The 25,254-nt window shown below is 43.5% G+C and overlaps 1 protein-coding gene across 1 annotated transcript; it reads left to right on the top strand.

Annotated features, from left to right (window-relative positions):
* Window positions 1-6,544: 6,544 nt before the first annotated feature.
* On the top strand, window positions 6,545-18,339 carry LOC146391718 (NACHT, LRR and PYD domains-containing protein 12-like). The gene is made up of 6 exons (XM_084915159.1): window positions 6,545-7,893; window positions 9,404-9,580; window positions 11,325-11,501; window positions 13,872-14,048; window positions 16,418-16,591; window positions 17,267-18,339. The coding sequence occupies exons 1-6, from the start codon at window positions 6,911-6,913 to the stop codon at window positions 17,274-17,276; spliced, it is 1,698 nt and encodes a 565-aa protein (XP_084771285.1). The 5' UTR covers window positions 6,545-6,910; the 3' UTR covers window positions 17,277-18,339.
* The last annotated feature ends 6,915 nt before the right edge of the window (window positions 18,340-25,254 follow it).

Genomic DNA, 25,254 nt, shown 5'->3' with positions numbered 1-25,254 from the left:
ACTTAGACATTCACATTACTCACACTCTCATAACACATACATATAGGATCTTGGGGGTGGGCACGCTACACGGACTTCAAAAGACCATCAGGGTGTACACCTCACCCCTGGCGTCGTTGCCCACCTCTCAATTTTAAATACACGTAGACACTGAGGGCTATCAGGAGGGGCTATGCGCTTACCTGCTTCTCTCTGGCAGGTAGCTCCATGCCCTCCTGTGTTTTAAATGCACCTTAGAACACACATGCATCAACACTACATATGAGCGGGCGGAGGGAGGTTTGGAGTCTTCTCACACCCCCGTTCTCTACGACCTGCTGGAGCGGGGGGCCAGGAGGAGGAGTTGGCCGTCCGACTGGGGTCTGGAATGTGGGGCCTCCCAGCTGCTGCGGAGTCGGGGCGGTCTGCTTCTCCCCACCGCAGGGAAAAGGGTAACACCACCTGGGTCTGGGTGCAGTTTCCCCCTCCAGGGGCAAGGGTACCTAGACCCGGGGCTTAGAGTACGCTTGGGGAGTGTGATTGTGTCTACAGTGTCTCTCTATGTCTGTCTCCACGTTGGTTGAGTGTTGAGTAATTGCATATGAGAGCATGAGGGTGGGAATGGATGTTTGTATCTGTGTGTGCCTGTATGTCTGTGTCTATATGTCAGGTTGGGTATCAGATGCCACCTCTCTGGGGACATCTCAGGCCCTCCAAGGTATGGAGGCCTATCTCCCCCCACCACTTCCCCTGTCAGTGGCAGACGCCCTCAGACATCGGTGCGTTGGTGGTTCTTTGTGTCCGGGGATGGGCGCCCAGGTACACACCAGCTCACTCCTTGGTGGCTGCTTGTTGGGACCTGGAGCTTGGGGCTTGCTCGGGCCAGTTCGGGGGTGGGGTGCCCTCGGCCTCTCGGCCTGGGGCTCGGTCACTCTGGCCGAGCTGGCTGCCGGCGGAGCTCACGGGCACGTCACTGCAACCCCCCCTGGCTTCTGCTCCGCGGCTGCTGAGTGACTCCTCATCTGGGACTCTCCTCAGCTCTTTCTGGGACAGTGGCGCGGCTGCCCCTCTGTTGGTCTTCCTTGGTCTCTTGTGTTCTGGGGGCCTCTGGATGTCTGGAGTCTTGATCTCCTCCATACCTGCTTCATGCCCTGGTGGACGGAGCTGTGGCCCCCCCACCCTCTAGCAGATCATTACATGAAGGAACCTTTTAAAAACAAGCGCATTCATGCTCACAGGTGTACACACGGGTGCTCACACACACACAAACTACACCCTCTTTGGCTCCTACCTCAAAGCACACTGTGCGCTGTCGATATTACGTGCTGCACAATAATGTTTAATATTTAGTATTCACTGTTATATTCCCATATATCATTGTGATGTTGTTTATTGTATTGCTCTCGTTTTCTTCTGCTTGTTTTCTTTTCTCTTTCTCAACAGGTCATCCAGGTGATTGATAGATGCATTTTTTTTTGTCTGCTTATTTAGTTGGTTTTTGTTTTTTTGCCCTTTATCCCCGTCCCTCTTCTCCGCTGTTTTTTCCCCCTCTTCCTTTCTCCCTTTTCTTTTCCTCATTCAAGTCTGTCCCGTATCTAGCAAGTGAAAATAAATAAATAAATAAAATAAACAATAAAAGGTGAATCAAATAGACCATTACGGCAAGGCTGGGATGGTCAATTTGATAAAGTAAATCCGTTGGGCATCTTTCCTCGCCTTTAGACAATAATTCTGATGGCAAAAGAACCAAACGGGACAGGCAAAAAAAAACCAAAAAACCAAAAAACAACATGTTTATGCAGTACATAGTAACAGTGTGGCTGAGTCCTCTGGTTCAAATCAGTTCCACTACATTTGGAGATGTAAGTCTTAACCTTTCACATGTATCGGGAAGGAAAATACAACCAACATTTAAATGTCTTAATTAGATTTATTTGAAGTGTCTTAATGAGCTGCTGAATGTGAAAGTTAGCAAATGTGGATTTTTACTGGCCAACAGTTACAGTGTTAGCTAATTACTCTTTACTCTGAGTTGTTGAAACAGATCTTGGCTGTTGTCTGTTGTTGGTTAATCTGATTCCTGAGCGCTTGTGTTTGTGCTCAGCCAAAGACGTTTTCTTTGTTTTGTTTTTTAAATGATGAAGCAGCTCCGCTCTCTATAGTATGTATTTGTTGGAGGAAATGCATTTTGATCATCCTCATGTTCATTTTCAACATGATATTCTTATTCTTGGACTCTACTAGAGTAGCTTTGCACGATTCACAGTTAAAAAAAAATGCTTCTTTATCTTACACCGAGCCCCTCTTTTTCTCCTCTGCCTGAAAAACAGGGTGTCACGAACCGGGCCATATGGTCATGACAAAGAAAACCCCAGACATGGTTAGGAATGTATTCCAAGCTGCTTTATTCTTTTAAAACAAATACAACAGAAAAGAAACCCTACTGTCAAAAACAAACAGTGGCGTGTGTAATCAGTACCATTAGTAGTGTGTGAAGGAATGAGTGGAAGATGATGCATGTAGTAGTGCCAAAAGTAAACCAAACCTAACACAGCCAAAGTCAAACCTGGTGTCTCGGAGCCAACTAAAACTATGCCCTAAAGGCTTTTCATATAGAGTCCTGGCACACTGGCCCAGGTGTTGCCAGTGTCACTGATTGTAAACGGGAACTCCGCCTCTCCATTACCTGCAAACAAGACACACATGAGCCAAAAGGAAGGCAGGGTGCAGTGGGTCGTCACGCAGGGGTTTTGGCTTCTTTGTAGTGATGGTGAGATGAAGCCTCATGATGAACTGAAGCTTTCCACCCAATTGGTCGACTCATGGTTCGAAGCATTGTGATGATTCATTTGCTCTACTGCGCCATCAAGTGGACAATTCAAGTGAAGCGGGCTCTGTGATTATAATGATGTGTAAACCTCTAAACTGAATAAATAAATTGTTTTCATGGTTATTTAACCCGAATATTGTCTCAGTATGTGTGATACAAAAGAGAAAGTGGAAACTATCAGGACAGAGTTTTGGTGTAACTGTTAGCCTCAGACAGTCAGTCAATAGTATAATTCAGATCATAGATCAGTACATTTGCATATTTTTATAACTATAAAAAGAAAGCTGACACTTTCGAGACTTTACCTAATGTGTAAGCATCACACCAGATGCCTTTGTGTCAACATAGCTGAGGCTAAAACAGAAAAACGATTTTATAAAAATATTCAGCAGTAGATCAAAACCGAAAGAAAACCATTAATCAACAAATGAACATTACCTGATGCTGCTGAATTGAAGCAGAGCAAATTACAGGGGTTTTATTAGAGACACACCTAAGCGTTTTGCAATTTTGCATAATGTTAAAAAGTTTAAATTATTTTAGTAGCCTATTGAACGGCAGAAATTAGGTTTTCTTTTCAGAAGTATTTAAAGGGAAAAATCAGCGGCTGACAGCGCTGTAAACAACGGAGGTCTTATGCGGAACGAACAAGCGAATAATGCAGAAAACAGATTTTTAGACGGGAAACTGTTCTTGAAGTATACTGTGTGTGTGTGTGTGTGTGTGTGTGTGTGTGTGTGTGTGTGTGTATGTGTGTGTGTGTGTGTGTGTGTATGTCAGGGTATCTAGTTAGGTCATCATGTTTAGACTCATTCACTCCAAAATTATTTAGGCCAAATCTTTAAAACAGTATCTTTTCATACACATTTTCAATTCACTTCAATCGCACAAATGCAGAAATAATTATTTGCAGTATCTTATTTATGATGAGAATGTCATGCCTGATCATTTGTACCTACACCACCAAAAATGGGGGCAAAAGGGAGGAGATCATGTTTAATCGGTTATAAGAAAAGGTCAGAAATATAAGTGCCGACATGAGCAGTGTCCACAGAAACCTCTGAATCTCAGCTCAAAGCTCATATAAACCATTTCTACAACCAGCAAACAAAGCAAAGACACCAAACAGTTAAAAGAGCAGTGACGTCACCACGAATCTGTGGTCAGGTAATATCCATGTTTTGATTGATGATTTTCTGGAGTTAAATGTGAACCGAAGCATATTTTGGGTGTTATATGCTATTAAATACTTTTAAATAAATGAGGTGTGGAAATAAAAAAATCAAAATTTCCTCTGTTTGAGTCACAGTAACTTTGACATAGTAACATTTGCAGTAAGTCCTAAATGTTCACCTTTAAAGTGTTTGTGCTAATAACACCATGTGCAGTAAGACAGGCATGGAGAACAGCACTGACTGGGAGAGGCTTTGAACAGCTGACACACTCAGTTCAGTTCAACATATCAGACTTTAAGAATGCACAAGCATCTACCTAAAATCTATTCATTGAGTCTATCATCTGTGATATTATCATGTAAAATTATGATGTATCGTTCACCTCCATTATTTAAACAAGTAGCCCTTAAGTATTGAATATTCATATGTTAAAACACTGAAATTTGTCTGTTGTCTCAGTGGCTGATAGTGCCCCACAGGCCTCAGTAATAATAATAATAATAATAATAATAATACATTTTATTTGAGGGCGCCTTTCAGAAACCCAAGGTCACCTTACAAAAAACAATTAATAAAAGGAACAGTAGTCATAAAATACATAAAATAAGTTAAAATTACAAAACAGAGCATGACAAGATAAAATCAGCATTAAAGCAAATAAGCCAGTTTAAACAGATGTGTTTTGAGCTGTGTCTTAAATACGGAGAGGGAGTCAATATTTCTTAGTGCAGGAGGAAGAGAGTTCCAGAGCCGAGGAGCAGAGCGACTGAAAGCTCTGTTCCCCATAGTAATAAGGTGTGAGGACGGAACAGTAAGATGAATAGCAGATGATGATCTGAGAGGGCGGGAAACAGTGGTGATATGGAGCAGCTCACACAAATGTGAAGGAGCAGATTTATGGATACACTTGTATGTAAGAAGTAAGATTTTAAAATTTATCCTGGCTTCTATGGGCAACCAGTGAAGCTGCTGAAGAACTGGGGTAATATGAGCACTTAACGGAGTGCAAGTTATGACCCGAGCTGCAGAATTTTGAAGAAGTTGGAGTTTATGAAGGGACCTTTTAGGGAGACCAAATAGGAGGGAATTACAGTAATCAATACGGGACGTAATAAGACTATGGACAAGGATGGCAGCAGCATGGGGAGTAAGGAAGGGACGGAGTCGGTGAATATTACGTAAATGGAAGGAAGCAGACCGGGTTATGTAATTAATGTGAGACTGGAATGAAAGAGTATTATCAAGTATGACACCCAAACTCTTAACCTGAGGGGAGGGAAGGGTGGGAGAATTTTCAATGTTAATGGAAAAACTGTGGGATTTGGTTAAGATAGATGGTGTACCAACAAGTAAAACTTCAGTTTTATTACTGTTAAGTTTGAGGAAATTGGAGGAGAACCAGGATCTAATCTCAATAAGACAGGAGGGATGAATTGGGTTTAGAAGAGAGCTGGGTGTCATCAGCATAACAGTGAAAATTTATATTATATTTTCGGAATATATAACCAAGAGGAAGCATATAAATAATGAATAAAAGAGGCCCCAATACTGAACCCTGGGGCACACCAGCAGAAACAGGATAGAGAGTTGAAGAATGGGATTTAAGTTGGATAAACTGAGTGCGGTCTGAGAGATAGGAGGTAAACCAGGTAAGTGGGGTATGACTAATACCAATGGAAGCTAACCAGTTCAGGAGAATATTGTGAGAAATGGTATCAAACGCCGCACTAAGATCAAGAAGGATGAGGATGGATAGGAGACTAGAATCAGCTGCCATCAGAAGGTCATTGGTAATTCTTAACAGAGCAGTTTCTGTGCTATGATTGAGGCGGAAACCAGATTGAAATTGTTCATAGAGATTATGGTCATTGTGATGTGAATGAAGCTGGGCGGCGACAACTTTTTCAAGAATTTTTGAAATAAAGGGGAGATTTGATATAGGGCGAAGATTATCAAAGTTATTGGGGTCTGCACCAGGCTTTTTGAGAGTTGGAATAACAGAAGCCTTTTTCAGTGCTTCAGGAACAATCCCAGTGTTCAGGGAGGAATGAATAATATTGGTTATGAGAGGTGCTAACGAGGCAGGAGGTAAAATCTCTGGAAAGAGGGATTTTATTATTGTCCATATGAATATTGAAGTCACCAGTAATGATCAGATTTGGAGAAAGTACAGAAAAATGAGTGAGAAGAGCAGAAAATTCATTTAAAAACTCCTTGTTTGGCTTAGGTGGCCAATAAACAGTACATATGATGGTGGGGGTAGATCCAGGGAGCTGTAGTGCAGTGTATTCAAATGAATGGGAGGGAGGGGCAGAGACAGGGAGCACTTTCCAGTGCCTCCGGTGAATTATCGCGAGACCTCCGCCCCTCCCCGAGATGCGAGGTTGACAGGTGTAAACAAACTCAGATGGAGTCGTTGAGAGAAACAAAGTCATCAGGCAGTTGCCATGTTTCAGTCAAACAAAGAAAGTCCAACTTACGATCACAGAGGAGATCATGGACGAGATGTCCCTTACCAGTGAGAGAGCGGATGTTTAATAGACCAAACTTGATGCTGGAGCTGCTCCATGTTTTCCATCCAACATTACAGAAGGTCACAGCAGAGAAGCTGGCTGTCTCTCAGCTTTTGTTCATCTTTGACGGCCTGGATGAAAGCAGACTTTCATTGGATTTCACCAACAGGAAGCTGCTGTCTGATGTCACACAGAAGTCATCAGTCAGCCAGCTGCTGACAAACCTCATCCAGGGGAATCTGCTTCCCTCGGCTCTCGTCTGGATAACTTCCCGACCCGCAGCAGCCAATCAGATCCCTCCTACATGTGTTGACAGGCTAACAGACGTACGAGGCTTCACTGACGCCCAGAAGGAGGAGTACTTCAGGAGGAGATTCAGTGATGAAGAGCTGTCCAGCAGAATCATCTCCCACATGAAGACATCCAGGAGCCTCCACATCATGTGTAGTATCCCAGTCTTCTGCTGGATCACTGCTACAGTTCTGGAGCACATGTTGACTACAGAGCAGAGAGGAGAGCTGCCCAAGACCCTGACTGACATGTACTCACACTTCCTGCTGGTTCAGACAAAGAGGAAGAAGAACAAGTACCATGAGGGACATGAGACGAGTCCACAGGAGCTGACGGAGGCTGACAGGGAAGTTCTTCTGAAGCTGGGGAGGCTGGCGTTTGAACATCTGGAGAAAGGAAACATCATGTTCTACCAAGAAGACCTGGAGCAGTGTGGTCTGGATGTGACAGAGGCCTCGGTGTACTCAGGAGTTTGTACAGAGATCTTCAAAAGAGAGAGTGTGATCTTCCAGAAACCAGTCTACTGCTTTGTTCATCTGAGCATCCAGGAGTTTCTGGCTGCAGTCTACATGTTCCACTGTCACACCAACAGGAAGACAGAGGTGCTGAAGAACTTTTTGGGAAAAGAATACAACGAGTCCTCTCTGGATGATTTCCTTAAACGAGCCATGGAGAAATCCCTCCAGAGTAAAAATGGCCACCTGGACCTGTTTGTTCGCTTCCTTCATGGCCTCTGTCTGGAGTCCAACCAGAGACTCTTAGTAGGTCTGCTGGGTCAGACAGAGATCAGTCCAGGAACCATCCAGAGAGTCATCAACAACCTGAAGGAGATGAACAGATATGAAATCTCTCCTGACAGAAGCATCAACATCTTCCACTGTCTGATGGAGATGAACCACCTCTCATTATTTCAGGAGATCCAAGAGTTCCTGAAGTCAGAGAACAGATCAGAGAAGGAACTCTCTGAGATCCAGTGCTCAGCTCTGGCCTTCATGCTGCAGATGTCAGAGGAGGTTCTGGATGAGTTGGACCTGCAGGAGTACAAAACATCAAAGTGGGGACGACAGAGACTGATTCCAGCTGTGAGGAACTGCAGAAAGGCTGGGTGAGTCCAGATGTGATCATTAACATCATTGATCAGTGTAGGTTAGTAGTTTAATTTTGAAAATAAAATCAGATTGTAACCACAAAGTGTTTGTGTCCGTACGCTGCAACCTTCCACACCATTCCTTTATTGTACAGACTCAGCAGCAGCTTCATGGATCCCAAATCCAAGAGTGGAGAACAGATTTGAAGTGTGTCACATCCATGCAGTCACAGCTGTTTCCACCATGTTTCCACTGATATTAATCCTGTTCAATGACACGTTTCATATCAGTGAATATGTTCTTTAGGACGTCCACTGACATGTTTAAGTGTCCTGCTGGAAATCACTCAAATCATCCATGAAATCCATGAAAAATCCTTTTAGTGTTTCTAACTTCAGCCTCTGTCCTCTCTCTCTCTCCATCCTCCTCACTGCTTCTTTCACTGATAATCACACAAACATCGTATTCAGCTACAAAATAACACAATAATATCATCTGATGATCATTATTATAAGAGCAGGATCCATATTTGATATCAGAGTAACACACTGATGGTTATGTGCAGTCATCATCAGTGACTGTGGGTCAAACAGAAGCTCTCTGATTGGTTGCTGACCTTGGTCACCTGTCCACTCTCACCTGTTTGTGTTTGCTCTCTCTTTGCTGTCTCCATCCTCTCTCTCCTTTCTCTCCCTCTCTGTCTTTGTACCGTCACTCAGGTCCAATGGAAACAGTGACATTTACAAACCAATCAAAGACAAACTGATCCATGTCAGGTTATAACAATATTCAAAGTGAATACAGGCTGCTGCTGGACACAGACAGGTAACATCATTGTGACTTGCTGTCACCTGGATCTGGACTCATAAACACTGAAGCCCTGAACAGGAATACAAATCATTTTCTGCCAACTAGCAACACACCAGCAGATAATGGCTCAGAAAGCTAAAATGAGCCAATCATTTCTGTGTTTAGTTCCCCTGAAATCAGATCTGATATCAGCAGCTCTGAGTTCATTCATCATTATTGTCCAGTGATGAGATTTCTGCTCCGTTTGGTAACAGTCAGCAGGTTTTTCCTGCGTGTGGACGTGAACAGTCGTACCTGACAGCAGGTAGCAAACAGAGATCATCTTTCCAGCTGGAACTCTTCACTGAGCTGAACTCATTCAAAATGTTCTGGAGTCAAAACAGGAAACAGTCCAAATGTGTGTCTTCACTCTGACCCTGGATCAGATCTCAGTGACAGACTGTGGACATTATGGAAGCCTAAATGTGACACCATCTTCCTCCTTCATCTGCAGATTAAAGCCAAACAAAGATTCTCATTAAAAGTCTGCAGGTCTGAGAGAGACTCAATCGTTGTGTCATGTCAAACACAGTAAGAGGAGCTGAAGCACAGATGTGAAGAGCAGATTCATCAGATTATGACCTCACTCTGTTTTGTCTTCATATACATTCAGTCTGTGTTTATAATGCAGATTTTCTGCTTTTATAATAACACATTTTATATTTTCTATCATCACAGACTGACTCGGTGTCGACTCTCAGAGTCTCACTGTGAAGTTGTGGCCTCAGCTCTGAAGTCCAACCCCTCCCATCTGACAGAGCTGGACATGAGTTGGAATGATGGCCTCCAGGATTCAGGTGTGAAGCTTCTGTGTGCTGGACTGGAGAGTCCAAACTGTCGACTGGAGACTCTGAGGTGAGTTCACTGACTGCGGCTGTTGTTGTTTTTCTAAATTTCAGGTCTTTGATTGATGTTTGAAACTTTCTTTAGTTCCTAAATATTCAGGATGTGTCTGAAGACAAATGTGAAGAAGTTTGAGTGCTTTCAGAAATGTTGTCTTTCCAAACGACTGAACAACAGTTTTTCCTTTTGGCTCCAAACAGAAGTGACAGACTTGAGCAGGGTTCATTTAAAGGCTGACAGAAGTGGAGTGGTGACGGGGAGATGTTTGACAGGACAGTGTTTCAGCCTCCACAGGTTCATGTTGTGCTCCATCAGTCAGTGAAGATGAAGTCAGTGCTGATGAGGCTGTAGAGTGTGTGAGGGATGTGAATGAGGATGATGAAGATCTGATGATAGCAGATAAAAACAGGCTGCAGAGACTTTGAGCCATACAGGGCACACAGTGTGTGTACAGAACAGCTGAAATCATTATGGAGGCCTCACTGGAATATGGAAGCATCACAGTACAGCTTCAGTGAAGCATTAAAGTCTCTGATATGAGATGAGAAATGAAGCAGCCAGAGCTTTTTCATGAGTGGAAATCCACTGTGACTGTGAGCTGCTGCTACAGCCTCCAGATTAGCCAGCAGCTCATCCTGCTCAACATTTCCTCACCAACTTTAATGGAAGTGTGATGTTTTCAGCTGGAGTGATGGTCAGGGTGGCCTCCCTCTCCTCTTCTTCTCCTCTTCCTCTTTCCTTTGTAAAGCCACTTCTGCTGCTTTCATTCATTTGGAAGTCCTGTAGCTGAGTTTGGGAGAGACTAACAGCCTCGGCAGCAGAGGGGAGAAAGGCTGTAACACCACCACTTTACTCTGTTCTACCTGTCACATCATTTTATCAGGAAACAAATATGCTCATGTTTTTACTATGTTTGTCTTGAAGATGTAAGAAGATCACATGGTGCTTTTTATTATTGTGTTGGTTTGTTTCCTGTCTCTTGGATGGAGCCCAGCTGTGCGTGGCCCCTGGGCCTGTGGTCAGAGTGTGTGCTGGATAATCCGGCCCAGGATGAGGCCAAACTGACATGGGATGAAATGTCTGTCACATAATTGAGCTTAGTGTAGTTTCATTTCTGCAAAATTTAAAAACAACCAGAACCTTTTTCTGTCTTTTCTATGTTATACTGTAGACTTTCTTTGATACTGTGTCCAAAAGGAGCAGCTTTTACTTTGAAGGGGAGGCGTCTCTGTTTCCTCTTCAGGTTGGATGATGGAAGCAAATTAGTGTGTGATGTTCTTTCAGTGTTGCACTTTGTAGACGCTCCCTGAGCACTGGTCTCACAGCCAGCTGCACATAGAGACCAGTGTTGTTAGTCCAGGTCAGAAGATGACTTGTTGGAATGAAAATGAGCTTGTAGTTTGTCTGCTTTAATAATGTGACTGGAAAAAGGTGTTGGACTTCAAATATGTCCATTTCTTTCACACTTCACCTTTAAAAGTGAAGCCTTGTGGTTCCTGGAAGGAAAAACACGACTTTTTCAAGTCTTTGTCCTGTTTTTATGATAAATGTACGACTTTAATGTGAAACATTCAGAGTTTTTTCTCTTGTTGTGTTTGTTTGAAGCTGCTTCCTGTTGGCTTCAGCTGTTTGGAGTTTCCATTTTCTAAACTTCTACATTCTGAACCTTCTTCAGCTCTGAACAGATGATGAAACACTGAATGATTTCAAGCTCACACTTTGTCTAATAAACTTACATCTTTCATTCTTTATACAGATTGGAGAACTGTGGTTTGTCAGAGATCAGCTGTGATTATCTGGCAGCAGCGCTGAAGTCCAACCCCTCCCATCTGAGAGAGCTGGACCTGAGCTCCAACAACAACCTGCAGGATTCAGGAGTGAAGCATCTGTGTGGTTTCCTGGAGAGTCCAGGATGTGGACTTGAAACTCTGAGGTCAGTCAGCATGTTTTAGTTGTGCTGAGATGAATATGATGTGAAAGTTGTGCTGACACTAAACTGCAGACATCAGGCTGATATTATACTGATCCACACTGAGGATCTTCATGGTAAAGTCTGTTTTCTTCTTCTCTGGTTTAGTCCATTGACTGCAGCAGAACAATGTTCACATTTCAAACCTTCAAAGAAGAAGAAAAATCCTCCACTGGATAATTCACTGTGAAACTCTCAAACTCTTCATTCCACCTTAAAGTCTGTCTGACACTGAAATCCAAAGCAAAATGTGCGTTTGCTTTACAGACAGCAGTCCAACACAAACATACACACATCATCCAAAACACAGTCCAACATCCAAATCTCCTCCACTGCCAGCATGAATGATGGGAAAGAGAAGGAGGAACACTCTGACATTCAGGGTTAGAATGAGTTTCATAAAGCAGGCTGTGAAGATCAAAGCTGCATTAGAAAGCTTACATGAATGAATGAGTGGACAGAAGTGGACAGAGATCATCTGAAGCACTTCAAAGGCTTTAAATCAGCACATTTCTCTTTATTCTTTATCAACTCTGTTAGTTTCTCTCAGTTTTCTGTGGAATGAAGCTAACAGCAGGCTAATAAGATGCTGACCAATAGGTTTCTATTAAAGGTTGTAATTTGTATATGAAAAAGTGCTTTGGCTCAGCAGGGATCAGCTTACAGGCAGAATACAGCTGCTGGATGGGATTAGCATGTCATAGCTATCTACCAAACTGCTAACTGGGGAATTTCAGGCCATCTATGGATCATTTTTGCTAACTGTTTATTCAGCTTAGGCTCACAGGGCTGGAGCCTGTGCCCTAGCTGTCATAGGGCAAGAGGCGTGGTCCACCTGCACAGGTGAGCAGTCCATCACAGGGCCAACAGAGAGAGACAGAGAAGCACTCTCTCACATCCACACCTACAGCCAATTTAGAAGCACCAATGAACCTAAGCAGCATTTCATTGGACTGTGGGAGAACATCCAACCTCCACAGAAAGGCCAACAAGCTTCAACCTACAACCTTCTTGCTTTAAGGCACTAGTGCGAACCACTTTTCCCCATTTCAGCCCAAATCCTGCATCTTCCTGTTTCTGACTCCAGGCCAGCTCCACTAACACTTTCTCATCAGACACTGCCACCTAGTGGAGGAAGTCGTAGTTCCATTTGAAGCGTCAGATGACAGTTAGTTCCTTTACAAAGAGGTGGAGGTGGTGGGGCCACAGCACCATCATCACTGAGTGCCAGAGGACACTTAACCTTTGTTTCCATATGCTGGGAACTTCCTGTTGTTCCAAGGAGGACTGGAAAATGTGTGAAAATCTCCCAGTCAGTTCCTCACAGCACACTTCAATCATTTCCCTCCCACAGCATCAGGACCAGGGCTTTTTCTCTCTTTGGTCCCACTAAGAGATTTCCACACAAACACCTCATCAGTGGGACTCTCAGAGCTACCAGCCCTTTGCTACAATCACAAAGCTCTTCATTGAAATCAATGATATCAAAGCTGGAATCAAATGAGTCCAAGTCTTCTGCTGATTCAGCATCACATTCATCTTTGCTCCTTGTTCTGCATCCCCACCATGGACTTCATTCCTTTCCAAGCCAGCCTTGAGTGTCCTTTATTCAGCTCATCCTCTGCTTTACTTTTACACCTGATTTTAGCTGCTTTATCTCTCTTTCAACAAGTTTCTGTGCCTCAATCTTTTTCTTCTCTCCCTCATAACAAGACAGCTTCTTCTGCCTGAGAACATGTTGGAGTGATTTACTAATCCAGGGCTGCTTATTGGGGAAAATACTTCCTGTTTTCAAAGTAATCCCCATTTTCCCCAGAAAGAAATGTAAGTAGAAATCGATGATCTAAGTGAGAACATGAGCCTTTAAAAAGTCCCAGTGGGTGCAGTCAAAGCAGTCCCTCAGTCCCAGTATAGAGTCTTTGGTCCAGACTGGAACAACTGTGTGCCCAGTTTGAGCTCTCTTCAGTCCTGTGACCTGACAGACCCAGAGGGGCCATCACATCACATTTAGAAGCTCCCCTAATGGAGCCACAACACATGTCCAACACTTAGTCTGTCTTGTTGGACCAACTGGAAGAAATGATTCAAGGACTTAGTCACAGAACAGAGATTCAAATCTCCAAAATCCAACTGGCTGCATCAGGACATATAGTCTGAAACTCTGCACAGTTTCCTGTTTGAAGCTGCTTCCTGTTGGCTTCAGCTGTTTGGAGTTTCCATTTTCTAAACTTCTACATTCTGAACCTTCTTCAGCTCTGAACAGATGATGAAACACTGAATGATTTCAAGCTCACACTTTGTCTAATAAACTTACATCTTTCATTCTTTATACAGATTGAGTTTCTGTGGTTTGTCAGAGATCAGCTGTGATTATCTGGCAGCAGCACTGAAGTCCAACCCCTCCCATCTGAGAGAGCTGGACCTGAGCTCCAACAACAAGCTGCAGGATTCAGGAGTGAAGCATCTGTGTGGTTTCCTGGAGAGTCCAGGATGTGGACTTGAAACTCTGAGGTCAGTCAGCATGTTTTAGTTGTGCTGAGATGAATATGATGTGAAAGTTGTGCTGACACTAAACTGCAGACATCAGGCTGATATTATACTGATCCACACTGAGGATCTTCATGGTAAAGTCTGTTTTCTTCTTCTCTGGTTTAGTCCATTGACTGCAGCAGAACAATGTTCACATTTCAAACCTTCAAAGAAGAAGAAAAATCCTCCACTGGATAATTCACTGTGAAACTCTCAAACTCTTCATTCCACCTTAAAGTCTGTCTGACACTGAAATCCAAAGCAAAATGTGCGTTTGCTTTACAGACAGCAGTCCAACACAAACATACACACATCATCCAAAACACAGTCCAACATCCAAATCTCCTCCACTGCCAGCATGAATGATGGGAAAGAGAAGGAGGAACACTCTGACATTCAGGGTTAGAATGAGTTTCATAAAGCAGGCTGTGAAGATCAAAGCTGCATTAGAAAGCTTACATGAATGAATGAGTGGACAGAAGTGGACAGAGATCATCTGAAGCACTTCAAAGGCTTTAAATCAGCACATTTCTCTTTATTCTTTATCAACTCTGTTAGTTTCTCTCAGTTTTCTGTGGAATGAAGCTAACAGCAGGCTAATAAGATGCTGACCAATAGGTTTCTATTAAAGGTTGTAATTTGTATATGAAAAAGTGCTTTGGCTCAGCAGGGATCAGCTTACAGGCAGAATACAGCTGCTGGATGGGATTAGCATGTCATAGCTATCTACCAAACTGCTAACTGGGGAATTTCAGGCCATCTATGGATCATTTTTGCTAACTGTTTATTCAGCTTAGGCTCACAGGGCTGCAGCCTGTGCCCTAGCTGTCATAGGGCAAGAGGCGTGGTCCACCTGCACAGGTGAGCAGTCCATCACAGGGCCAACAGAGAGAGACAGAGAAGCACTCTCTCACATCCACACCTACAGCCAATTTAGAAGCACCAATGAACCTAAGCAGCATTTCATTGGACTGTGGGAGAACATCCAACCTCCACAGAAAGGCCAACAAGCTTCAACCTACAACCTTCTTGCTTTAAGGCACTAGTGCGAACCACTTTTCCCCATTTCAGCCCAAATCCTGCATCTTCCTGTTTCTGACTCCAGGCCAGCTCCACTAACACTTTCTCATCAGACACTGCCACCTAGTGGAGGAAGTCTTAGTTCCATTTGAAGCGTCAGATTACAGTTAGTTCCTTTACAAAGAGGTGGAGGTGGTGGGGCCACAGCACCATCATCACTGAGTGCCATAGGACACTTAACCTTTGTTTCCATATGCTGGGAACTTCCTGTTGTTCCAAGGAGGACTGGAAAATGTGTGAAATCTCCCAGTCAGTTCCTCACAGCACACTTCAATCATTTCCCTCCCACAGCATCAGGACCAGGGCTTTTTCTCTCTTTGGTCCCACTAAGAGATTTCCACACAAACACCTCATCAGTGGGACTCTCAGAGCTACCAGCCCTTTGCTACAATCACAAAGCTCTTCATTGAAATCAATGATATCAAAGCTGGAATCAAATGAGTCCAAGTCTTCTGCTGATTCAGCATCACATTCATCTTTGCTCCTTGTTCTGCATCCCCACCATGGACTTCATTCCTTTCCAAGCCAGCCTTGAGTGTCCTTTATTCAGCTCATCCTCTGCTTTACTTTTACACCTGATTTTAGCTGCTTTATCTCTCTTTCAACAAGTTTCTGTGCCTCAATCTTTTTCTTCTCTCCCTCGTAACAAGACAGCTTCTTCTGCCTGAGAACATGTTGGAGTGATTTACTAATCCAGGGCTGCTTATTGGGGAAAATACTTCCTGTTTCCAAAGTAATCCCCATTTTCCCCAGAAAGAAATGTAAGTAGAAATCGATGATCTAAGTGAGAACATGAGCCTTTAAAAAGTCCCAGTGGGTGCAGTCAAAGCAGTCCCTCAGTCCCAGTATAGAGTCTTTGGTCCAGACTGGAACAACTGTGTGCCCAGTTTGAGCTCTCTTCAGTCCTGTGACCTGACAGACCCAGAGGGGCCATCACATCACATTTAGAAGCTCCCCTAATGGAGCCACAACACATGTCCAACACTTAGTCTGTCTTGTTGGACCAACTGGAAGAAATGATTCAAGGACTTAGTCACAGAACAGAGATTCAAATCTCCAAAATCCAACTGGCTGCATCAGGACATATAGTCTGAAACTCTGCACAGTTTCCTGTTTGAAGCTGCTTCCTGTTGGCTTCAGCTGTTTGGAGTTTCCATTTTCTAAACTTCTACATTCTGAACCTTCTTCAGCTCTGAACAGATGATGAAACACTGAATGATTTCAAGCTCACACTTTGTCTAATAAACTTACATCTTTCATTCTTTATACAGATTAATGAGCTGTGGTTTGTCAGAGATCAGCTGTGATTATCTGGCAGCAGCACTGAAGTCCAACCCCTCCCATCTGAGAGAGCTGAACCTGAGCTGGAACAACCTGCAGAATCCAGATGTGAAGCAGCTGTCTGATCTTCAGCAGAGTCCAGACTACAGACTGGAGACTCTGGGGTCAGTAGAGTGATGGAGTGAGTGGGTGGTGCTGTCAGCAGTATTGTACTAAACACAGTCAGTATGAAACAAAGATCCAGTGTTTCCTGTAAAGCTGCAGCTTCTCAGTGAAGCTGTGAGAGGAGAACGGTGACAGGCTTCAGGATTGGACACAAACACTTCCTGTTTCTGACCTTTATGGTCACCATAGTAACGGCTGACACGCTCTGATCAAACACTGTCAACAGCCAATCAGCTCTCTGAACAAAGCAGCACGCAGACCAATGACTGCATTCATTTCCAAGTTTAAAGCAGTGAAGAACACAGTCTGTAGGTGAGGAAGAATTTAGTGAGAGCAGATGTTTGGATGGAATTCCTCCAGTTAACAGCTGGAACCGTCCATCTGGATTGTTGGGCTTGTTGTTGGGGTTCCTACAGAGCTCAGAGTGGACACACCAAGGTTCTTCTAATGAATGAAAGTCCAAACTCAAACTAGGAGGGAAAAGCATCTTCATCAACTTCAATAAAAATCCAAAGATTAGAAAAAGTGAAGCAACAGTGAGTCCTAGTACAGTCCCAGCACTGAAGTCCCTGCTGCTCTTTATACTGGATGTGCTGCATCACTGACTGACAGCTGATGAAGAGTCTCTGGAAACACTCGTTTATCTCCTCTGCTCTTCCTTCTTCTCTCTGCAGGTGGAGCTGATGATGGTAAACAGGACGGTGTGTGTGCTGAGAGAGGAGGAGCTGTGTCCTGATGATCCAGAGAGGTTGAAGCAGCAGCAGCTTGTGTGTAGAGACGCTCTGACTGGGCCATGTTACTGGGAGGTGGAGAGGAGAGCTTCATCCAGCAGTGACTGACAGAGGAATGAGAAGAAGTGCAGATGACTGTCAGTGCTGCAGAGTGAACTGCTCTGAGAACAGCTCCACTGTCAGACACAATGTAGAGTCCAGCATCATCCCTGTGTGTCCCTCTGGATCTGACAGAGGATCATCAGTGTATCTGGACTGCTCTGCTGCTGCTCTGTCCTTCTACAGTCTCTGCACAGTCTCTGTCTGACTCTGGCTTCAGACCCTCCTGGATCAAACTCACCTGGAAACACTTTCAAATTCAAATTTTATTTGTCACACACACAACCATACCCAGTATGACATGAGGTGAAATGCTTGAAGCTGTGCAATGCCCGACCATTAAATGACAGTGGTTTTACACTATTTACAATTTACAGGTTGTCAGGTTTTGTATTGTTGATTATCATTTATGCTTAGAAATATCTACTTATATATGCTTAGAGTTTTATAATTAGTTTTAGATTGGTAGAGGTTTGATCCTTAATAGTCTGCAAAGGCTTGGTGTGCATTCCAGAGTGTTCTGGCATTCACACCTACATCCTGGGAGCATGGGAGAGGTCGTACCTTGTCTTATTGTTTTATGGTAGGATAAACGTATCTATATCTGTTTTAGTCTAAGTGCCTTTTGATTAGATGAACTGCTGGACTTCCAAACCAGCAGGGTTAGAGAAGTCATTTATGGGGTCACACTCTGACCCCCCACACACACACACAGACACACACACTTACACAACGCACAGGCAACGTACTCTTTGTTTGTATGTAGACGTCATATGTTAATGAACCTATGTATATATGTATATTCATGTAACCTCAATAAAAGAGCAGTGTTACGGGGGAGCAGACGAGAGCAACTGGGGTCAAGCGAAGGAACGGCATTTGTCCGGTTCTCTCCCGTGCACGAGAAACATGAAGAACTTTGCCTACTCGTGTCTTGTTTTCCTGTGTAGCAAATTGTCCTTAACGTTCCAGCGAATAGGTTTACGCTACAAACCTATCACAGGTTATTATAAAATTTACAGATTTAACTTAGAAATTTACAGTAAAAATGTGCAAATAGCAGAAAGAGATTATAAGGAAGTGTACATGAAGAAAAACCAGAGTGTGTGTGGTGATGTGATGTGTGTGAGAGCCCAGTCTTATAGTGATGTGATGTGTGTGGGAGAGTTCGGTCCTACACCTGGTTCACGCCGCAATGTATTGCGCCATTTTCCGGGTCCACAAATCAAAACAAACGCACCGTGTTGGAACGACGACGACAAGAACCATGCTTAAAAGCAGCTCAAAAGAAAACAGACGGTAAAGAGACCGATTGCGTCCAGAGGCGAAGCAGCAGCACTTGAAAAAATTAGAGCGCATCGCAAATCTGGACCCATATGAAATACGGCAGTGGAGTAAAGACCCAGACGACTTACCCCCACTGTCCTACCCTGATATCTTCACGTATCTTGTTTGTGGAGTAAGCGCTTACACTGCGAACCAGTTTCGTAATTACAAGTCACTGGAGGCGCACATCCAATTTACAAATGGCTGGGTGCAAGATTTGGCTATTTTCAAGCCGCCAAACTGTGAGTACGTCGTCATTCATACCAAGGTAAGTCAGCTGGAGTGCATCGAGTGTAATAGCCATTGTCCACCCCCCACCATAATTAATGTTGTGTGATTGGGCCATCTGAACATCCTACCTATATAAATCCCAGCAGGAAGCATGTTTTAACAGTGTGATTGGGCCATCTGAACATCCTACCTATATAAATCCCAGCAGGAAGCATGTTTTAACAGTGTGATTGGGCCATCTGAACATCCTACCTATATAAATCCCAGCAGGAAGCATGTTTTAATAGTGTGATTGGGCCATCTGAACATCCTACCTATATAAATCCCAGCAGGAAGCATGTTTTAATAGTGTGATTGGGCCATCTGAACATGCTACCTATATAAATCCCAGCAGGAAGCATGTTTTAATAGTGTGATTGGGCCATCTGAACATCCTACCTATATAAATCCCAGCAGGAAGCATGTTTTAACAGTGTGATTGGGCCATCTGAACATCCTACCTATATAAATCCCAGCAGGAAGCATGTTTTAATAGTGTGATTGGGCCATCTGAACATCCTACCTATATAAATCCCAGCAGGAAGCATGTTTTAATAGTGTGATTGGGCCATCTGAACATCCTACCTATATAAATCCCAGCAGGAAGCATGTTTTAATAGTGTGATTGGGCCATCTGAACATCCTACCTATATAAATCCCAGCAGGACGCATGTTTTAATAGTGTGATTGGGCCATCTGAACATCCTACCTATATAAATCCCAGCAGGAAGCATGTTTTAATAGTGTGATTTGGCCATCTGAACATGCTACCTATACAACAGAGCCATTAACCACGTAAGGTAGCATATTCTGATAAGTTAGCACGGATTGATAGACAAGACTATAAATTTACGCTACGGTAGGATGTTTTGACAGAACACCGTTTCTCCTCCCCAACATTTTTCTTTTGTTAAGCTTACTGTTATCAAGGCATGGTAAATGAACAGTAAACCTTACCTGATGACTAATCTTCCCGTTTCCCTCTCATTGATTTATTTGGGTTGTCATGGCAGAAGTATTAAACAATGCCTTTTATTAGAACATAAGCATTTAAATGCAGTAATTGTATTTGAATTAGTTAAATATGAGTGGGCAACTCTTTTCGTCCTGGTCGCGGAACACTGGACCAGCTCTTTATCCTCTCAAGGATACTTGAGGGTGCATGGGAGTTTGCCCAACCAGTCTAGATGTGTTTTGTGGACTTGGAGAAGGCATTCGACCGTGTCCTTCGGGGTGTCCTGTGGGAGGTGTTGCGGGAGTATGGGGTGTCTGGACCATTGCTACGGGCCATTCGATCCCTATACAACCGTTGCAAGAGTCGGACTCGTTCCCGGTGGGTGATGGGCTCCGCCAGGGCTGCCCTTTGTCACCGGTTCTGTTCATAATTTTTATGGACAGGATTTCTAGGCGCAGCCAAGTGGCGGAGGGCTTTCACTTTGGTGGCCTCAGAATCTCATCTCTGCTTTTTGCGGATGATGTGGTTCTGTTGGCTTCATCGGGTGAGGGCCTCCAGCTCGCACTGGAACGGTTCACAGCCGAGTGTGAAGCAGCGGGAATGAGGATCAGCACCTCCAAATCTGAGGCCATGGTTCTCAGCCGGAAAAGGGTGGAGTGCCCACTCCAGGTCAGGGATGAGTTCCTGCCCCAAGTGGAGGAGTTCAAGTATCTCGGGGTCTTGTTCGCGAGTGATGGGAGAAGGGAGCCGGAGATCGACAGACGGATTGGGGCTGCAGCTGCAGTAATGCGGACGCTTCACCGGTCCGTCGTGGTGAAGAGGGAGCTGAGTGTAAAAGCGAAGCTCTCAATTTACCGGTCGATCTACGTCCCTACCCTCACCTATGGCCACGAGCTGTGGGTAGTGACCGAAAGAACGAGATCGCGGATACAAGCGGCAGAAATGAGCTTCCTCCGAAGGGTGGCTGGCCTCTCCCTTAGAGATAGGGTGAGAAGTTCGGCCATCCGGGAGGGGCTCAGAGTAGAGCCGCTGCTGCTCCACATCGAAAGGAGCCAGCTGAGGTGGTTCGGGCTTCTAACAAGGATGCATCCTGGGCGCCTCCTGGGTGAGGTGTTCCAGGCATGTCCCACCGGGAGGAGGCCCCGGGGCAGACCCAGGACACGCTGGAGAGATTATATCTCTCGGCTGGCCTGGGAACACCTTGGTGTTCCCCTGGATAAGCTGGAGGAGGTGGCTGGGGAGAGGGAGGTCTGGGCCTCTCTGCTTAGGCTGCTGCCCCCGCGACCCGGCCTCGGATAAAGCGGATGAAGATGGATGGATGGATGAGTGGGCAACTCTGACCATGACAAGACTGCATTTGCTCTAAAAAATTAATAAAAAATTTAGACATATTGTTGTCATTATTTTTACTCTTCAATTTTACGTGTTTTTTCTTTAAGATGGTATCAGAAGTTGCTCCTCCACCATGAAAAAAACCATCTGCATGTATTCTTTCACTACATCCACGATTCTCCTCTGTGGTCTTCCTCATTCATCCTGTTTGGAGCTTAAAGTTCAACATCCTTTATCTATTAAAATTACAGAAGGAGAAGAAAGTAATCATCAGAGCAGGAATCATGATAAATGATAAATAGATTACCAGTACATACAAACATAACACTTGCATAATTTCTCTGATAACGCTGCATTGGATGGGTTTATTAACTGTGGGCTGAAATTGTACTACAGTCTGCTGGTGAGGAACTTTTTTGAGTGTTGAATTAAATGTCCTCCACAATCTGTATATGAATTGTCATTAAAACCACAGAGATTCTTACTTATAGAGGAAAGAAAAGTGGGACAATGCCCATCAACATATAGTGTATATTTTCTGAAACATTACAAAGATGCAGGTAATTCTGGGTTCACCTGAATTACAGATTAGACTGGTGGACAAACAGAGATGTTGTGTACAACTGGTGACAGCATCAGTGACAACAAATTCATCAGCAAGGCTGGAAGCAGAATTAGGAGGCGTCAGAGTCAGCGAGGGTCAGAGATCAATGAACAAATTGCCCACCTTCATGGATAATGCATCACCCTCAAAAGGATTCAAAATTTGGGCCATGAAGAACAGTTCAGGAAACCTATTTTATTGTTTCGTCTGTGAAACTGTATAAATGAAATGTAAATTATGTTAAAGGCAAACACATTTGTAAGCCATAAGAAACAAACATGCTTTGCTTTATACCTTCAAACATCTGTATAGATTTGATACATTATTTATTAACTGAATTTGCTAACATGTCTTACATAGTGAGAGTGTTTCTTTTACTGATGATATTTCAATGATATGTATTTTTTATGACTCAATAATGCTCTATCGAACACCTGGCAATAACAGCAGGTGTGGCAATTTTGTAATTTGTTGTTTAAATTTGATATTATTTCAGGCAGTATATTTTCTTAGCCTTTGTCATACTCATGCTTAACCCTCTCAGGCTCAAATTAAGTTTTTGTTGCTAATGCACAAAAGAATACCTGCAGTGGTACTTCTGAGTAAAAAAAACTCATAAAATATGTATGTGGGGTGATCAGGTTGTTAGCTTTTAACTGCTGCAAATCTGCAACGCCTGCCTTGAGAGGGTTAACACAGCAATCTCAGAAACAGTACAGTAATTTTGGGCGTGTGGATCACTGGGTGAAGAGTGGGGGTCACCCAGAGTCAGAATCTAGTGAGATATGTGTCACCTCTTACAGTTTCCTGTAATCTGAGCTCAAAGATGAGAAAATATATAGTACAGTACAGGAAATTTGGTAAATTTTAGTATTCATTTTCTTTAAAACTGTACAGTAATTTTGGGTGTGGATCACTGGGTAAAAAGTGGAGATGGCCTAGAGTCAGAATCTAGTGAAATATCTCTGTCACCTCTTACAGTGTTTGTGTAATCTGAGCTCAAAGATGAGGATATTAACAGTACAGTACTGTATATTGGGTAAATTTTACTGTAAATTTTCTCGTACAGTAATTTGGGCTGTGGGTCACAGGGTGAAAAGTGGAGATGAACCAAAACTGGGAGTGGATTGTGAAGTACAATAGTGTCAGGACACAAAAGACTGCGTTTCTAAGCCAGTCGGCACCCGTACCGTAATGTGCATAAGAATAGTGCAACAACATTTTAGGTGCGGCTAGCTTGACTGTGTCTTCGTAAGTGAGGGCTCACTTGACCGCGGTCAAATATGGTGCTGGAGAAACAAACTACAGAGAACTTCGTAAAGAGAGTATTGAGTGCTTTGGCGACGTAAATGGACTGGTTCTTATATAGTACTCAAAGCACTTTAAAGAACTTGCCTCATTCAGGTGTACGCAAGCACTTTTCTCTGTAAGCACTTTCTGTGTAATGTTCACACACATTCGGAGAGCAACTCTGCGTTGGTATCTTGCCCAGGGATATTTGGCATGCAGACGAGGATTGAAGCACCTTCCTCTACTACCTGAGCAAAGCCGCCCCATGTTCGTCTGTGCACAGATTTCTTTCAATACAGTATTATCACAATTGTGCAAAAATACAGGCATGAAAGCTTAAAGTGCGCGATCACAATAAAGGTGACGTTCAGAGACTGACTGAGTGATCTGAGAACTCATCAGCGCTCATCACTGCCTTCACTTACTTGCTGCTATGGGTGCAGGAATAACACAGTTATGCAGTTACTTTCTCAGTCTGCTAGAGCCTCCACTTGAACGCAAGAACCTTCATTTATCTTCTCAAACGGAATTCAAAATGTTTTTTACAAATTGAAGGATTAAGATATAAATCGTAGAAGCATCGATCCACACATTCAAAGAAGAACAACCCAACAAACTCTTCATAAAACTCCAAGAGATATGAAAATCTTTATTTCTGTCTATTCTGTGTTGTTAATAACATCACATCTTCACATAGTAGCAAAAACATATTAAAAAAACATTAATCTCAACATGCATACTGTACTTCAAGTTTCTCTCATGGAAAGGCCAGTGTTACTTTTATAGCATCCTTTCCATAAATATCATAAATATCTTTACCCATGTAGTGGAATTATTTCATTTTTTCATTTTAGTTAACAAGTATAATGTGACCACATTCACTTTTTATCAGGACAAGCTACACCACCACGGTGGTTAGCATACAATAACACTGCCTTGTTCTCAAAGCTTCTTGCTAACTGTACTTTTTTCTGAGATGTTCTCTTTAAGTAAGGATACTGAGAGTGTAAGCAGTGTATACGGTCACATCACGTGCTTAAGGTTGTGTTAGCACTGATAATTCCTTCACAGTTCTTTAAAGATGCTGAAGTCATCATATCAGCTGTAAATGCAGTGCTGCTGCTGTCCTTACGCTATACTTTCAAGCATCACACTTTCTTACTGACCAGTTTATTTCCACTTTTTATGCTCTAGTATGGTGTGACTGAATGAAGTCAGCAAACCAAATTCTGTCCATCTGAGGATGAGAAAGAAACTTGCATGAAATGGGAAGCATGAGATGAAGATGGCTCCTATGCTTTAGACGTGGCACTGTTTCTGCCATTGTAAGTACGCTAATGCTTGAAAGATCCATTAAAAGTCTGACACTTCACTCTTCAGCTGGAGCGTCCATCAAGTTTTACATTCCAGGTTTCCTCGTTGGGATTACGACTCAGACGATGATGTGAAAAATTAGTTATTACATTAAACCCATAAAATCAACACTGGCAAAAAAGCCGTGCACTTCACAGAACAGCTTTCTATGGCCGAGCAGCTCCTGCAGGTGTAAGGTGTAGGTGTCACAGCACTCTGGTCCAAAGAGTTTATGTGCAGCATGCAGACAGAAAATGGCTTTACAGAATATGACTGAATGTTGAGGCACCAAAACACACTCAGTCTGCCCCTCAGTCTGATCAAGAAGAAAACCTGACTGAGCGCTTCATAACATCAGTACGATGATGTCCCAGAGGCCATGTTCAGGTTATTCTCCCGTCCACACTGAGCGGGCTGATCAGTGGAGTCTGCATTAGCTTTAACAGAAAGGTCTGATTTAAGCAGGTAAGCTGAATAGACAAGAAAAGCTAGAAAGCTTTATCAACTATAACCCCAGCGAGGACCTTGACAGGTGTCTTGTGTACAGGTGAAGGCTGGACAGTCAGCAGGATACCTTCCTAACATTTGTCATTCCCAGCATTGAACCGTTTCCTGGCACAGCCTCAGTGAAACAGAGCATCGTTTCCACCCCACAGTTACAGACAGGCTGTGCTTTTCTTTGGTAACACCGTCGAAAGAGAA

Source organism: Perissodus microlepis, chromosome 3 (genome assembly GCF_051167445.1).
Source record: "Perissodus microlepis isolate ML-2025 ecotype Zambia chromosome 3, ASM5116744v1, whole genome shotgun sequence".
Classification (NCBI taxonomy): domain Eukaryota; kingdom Metazoa; phylum Chordata; class Actinopteri; order Cichliformes; family Cichlidae; genus Perissodus; species Perissodus microlepis.
This window is presented reverse-complemented; position numbering and strand designations above follow the sequence as displayed.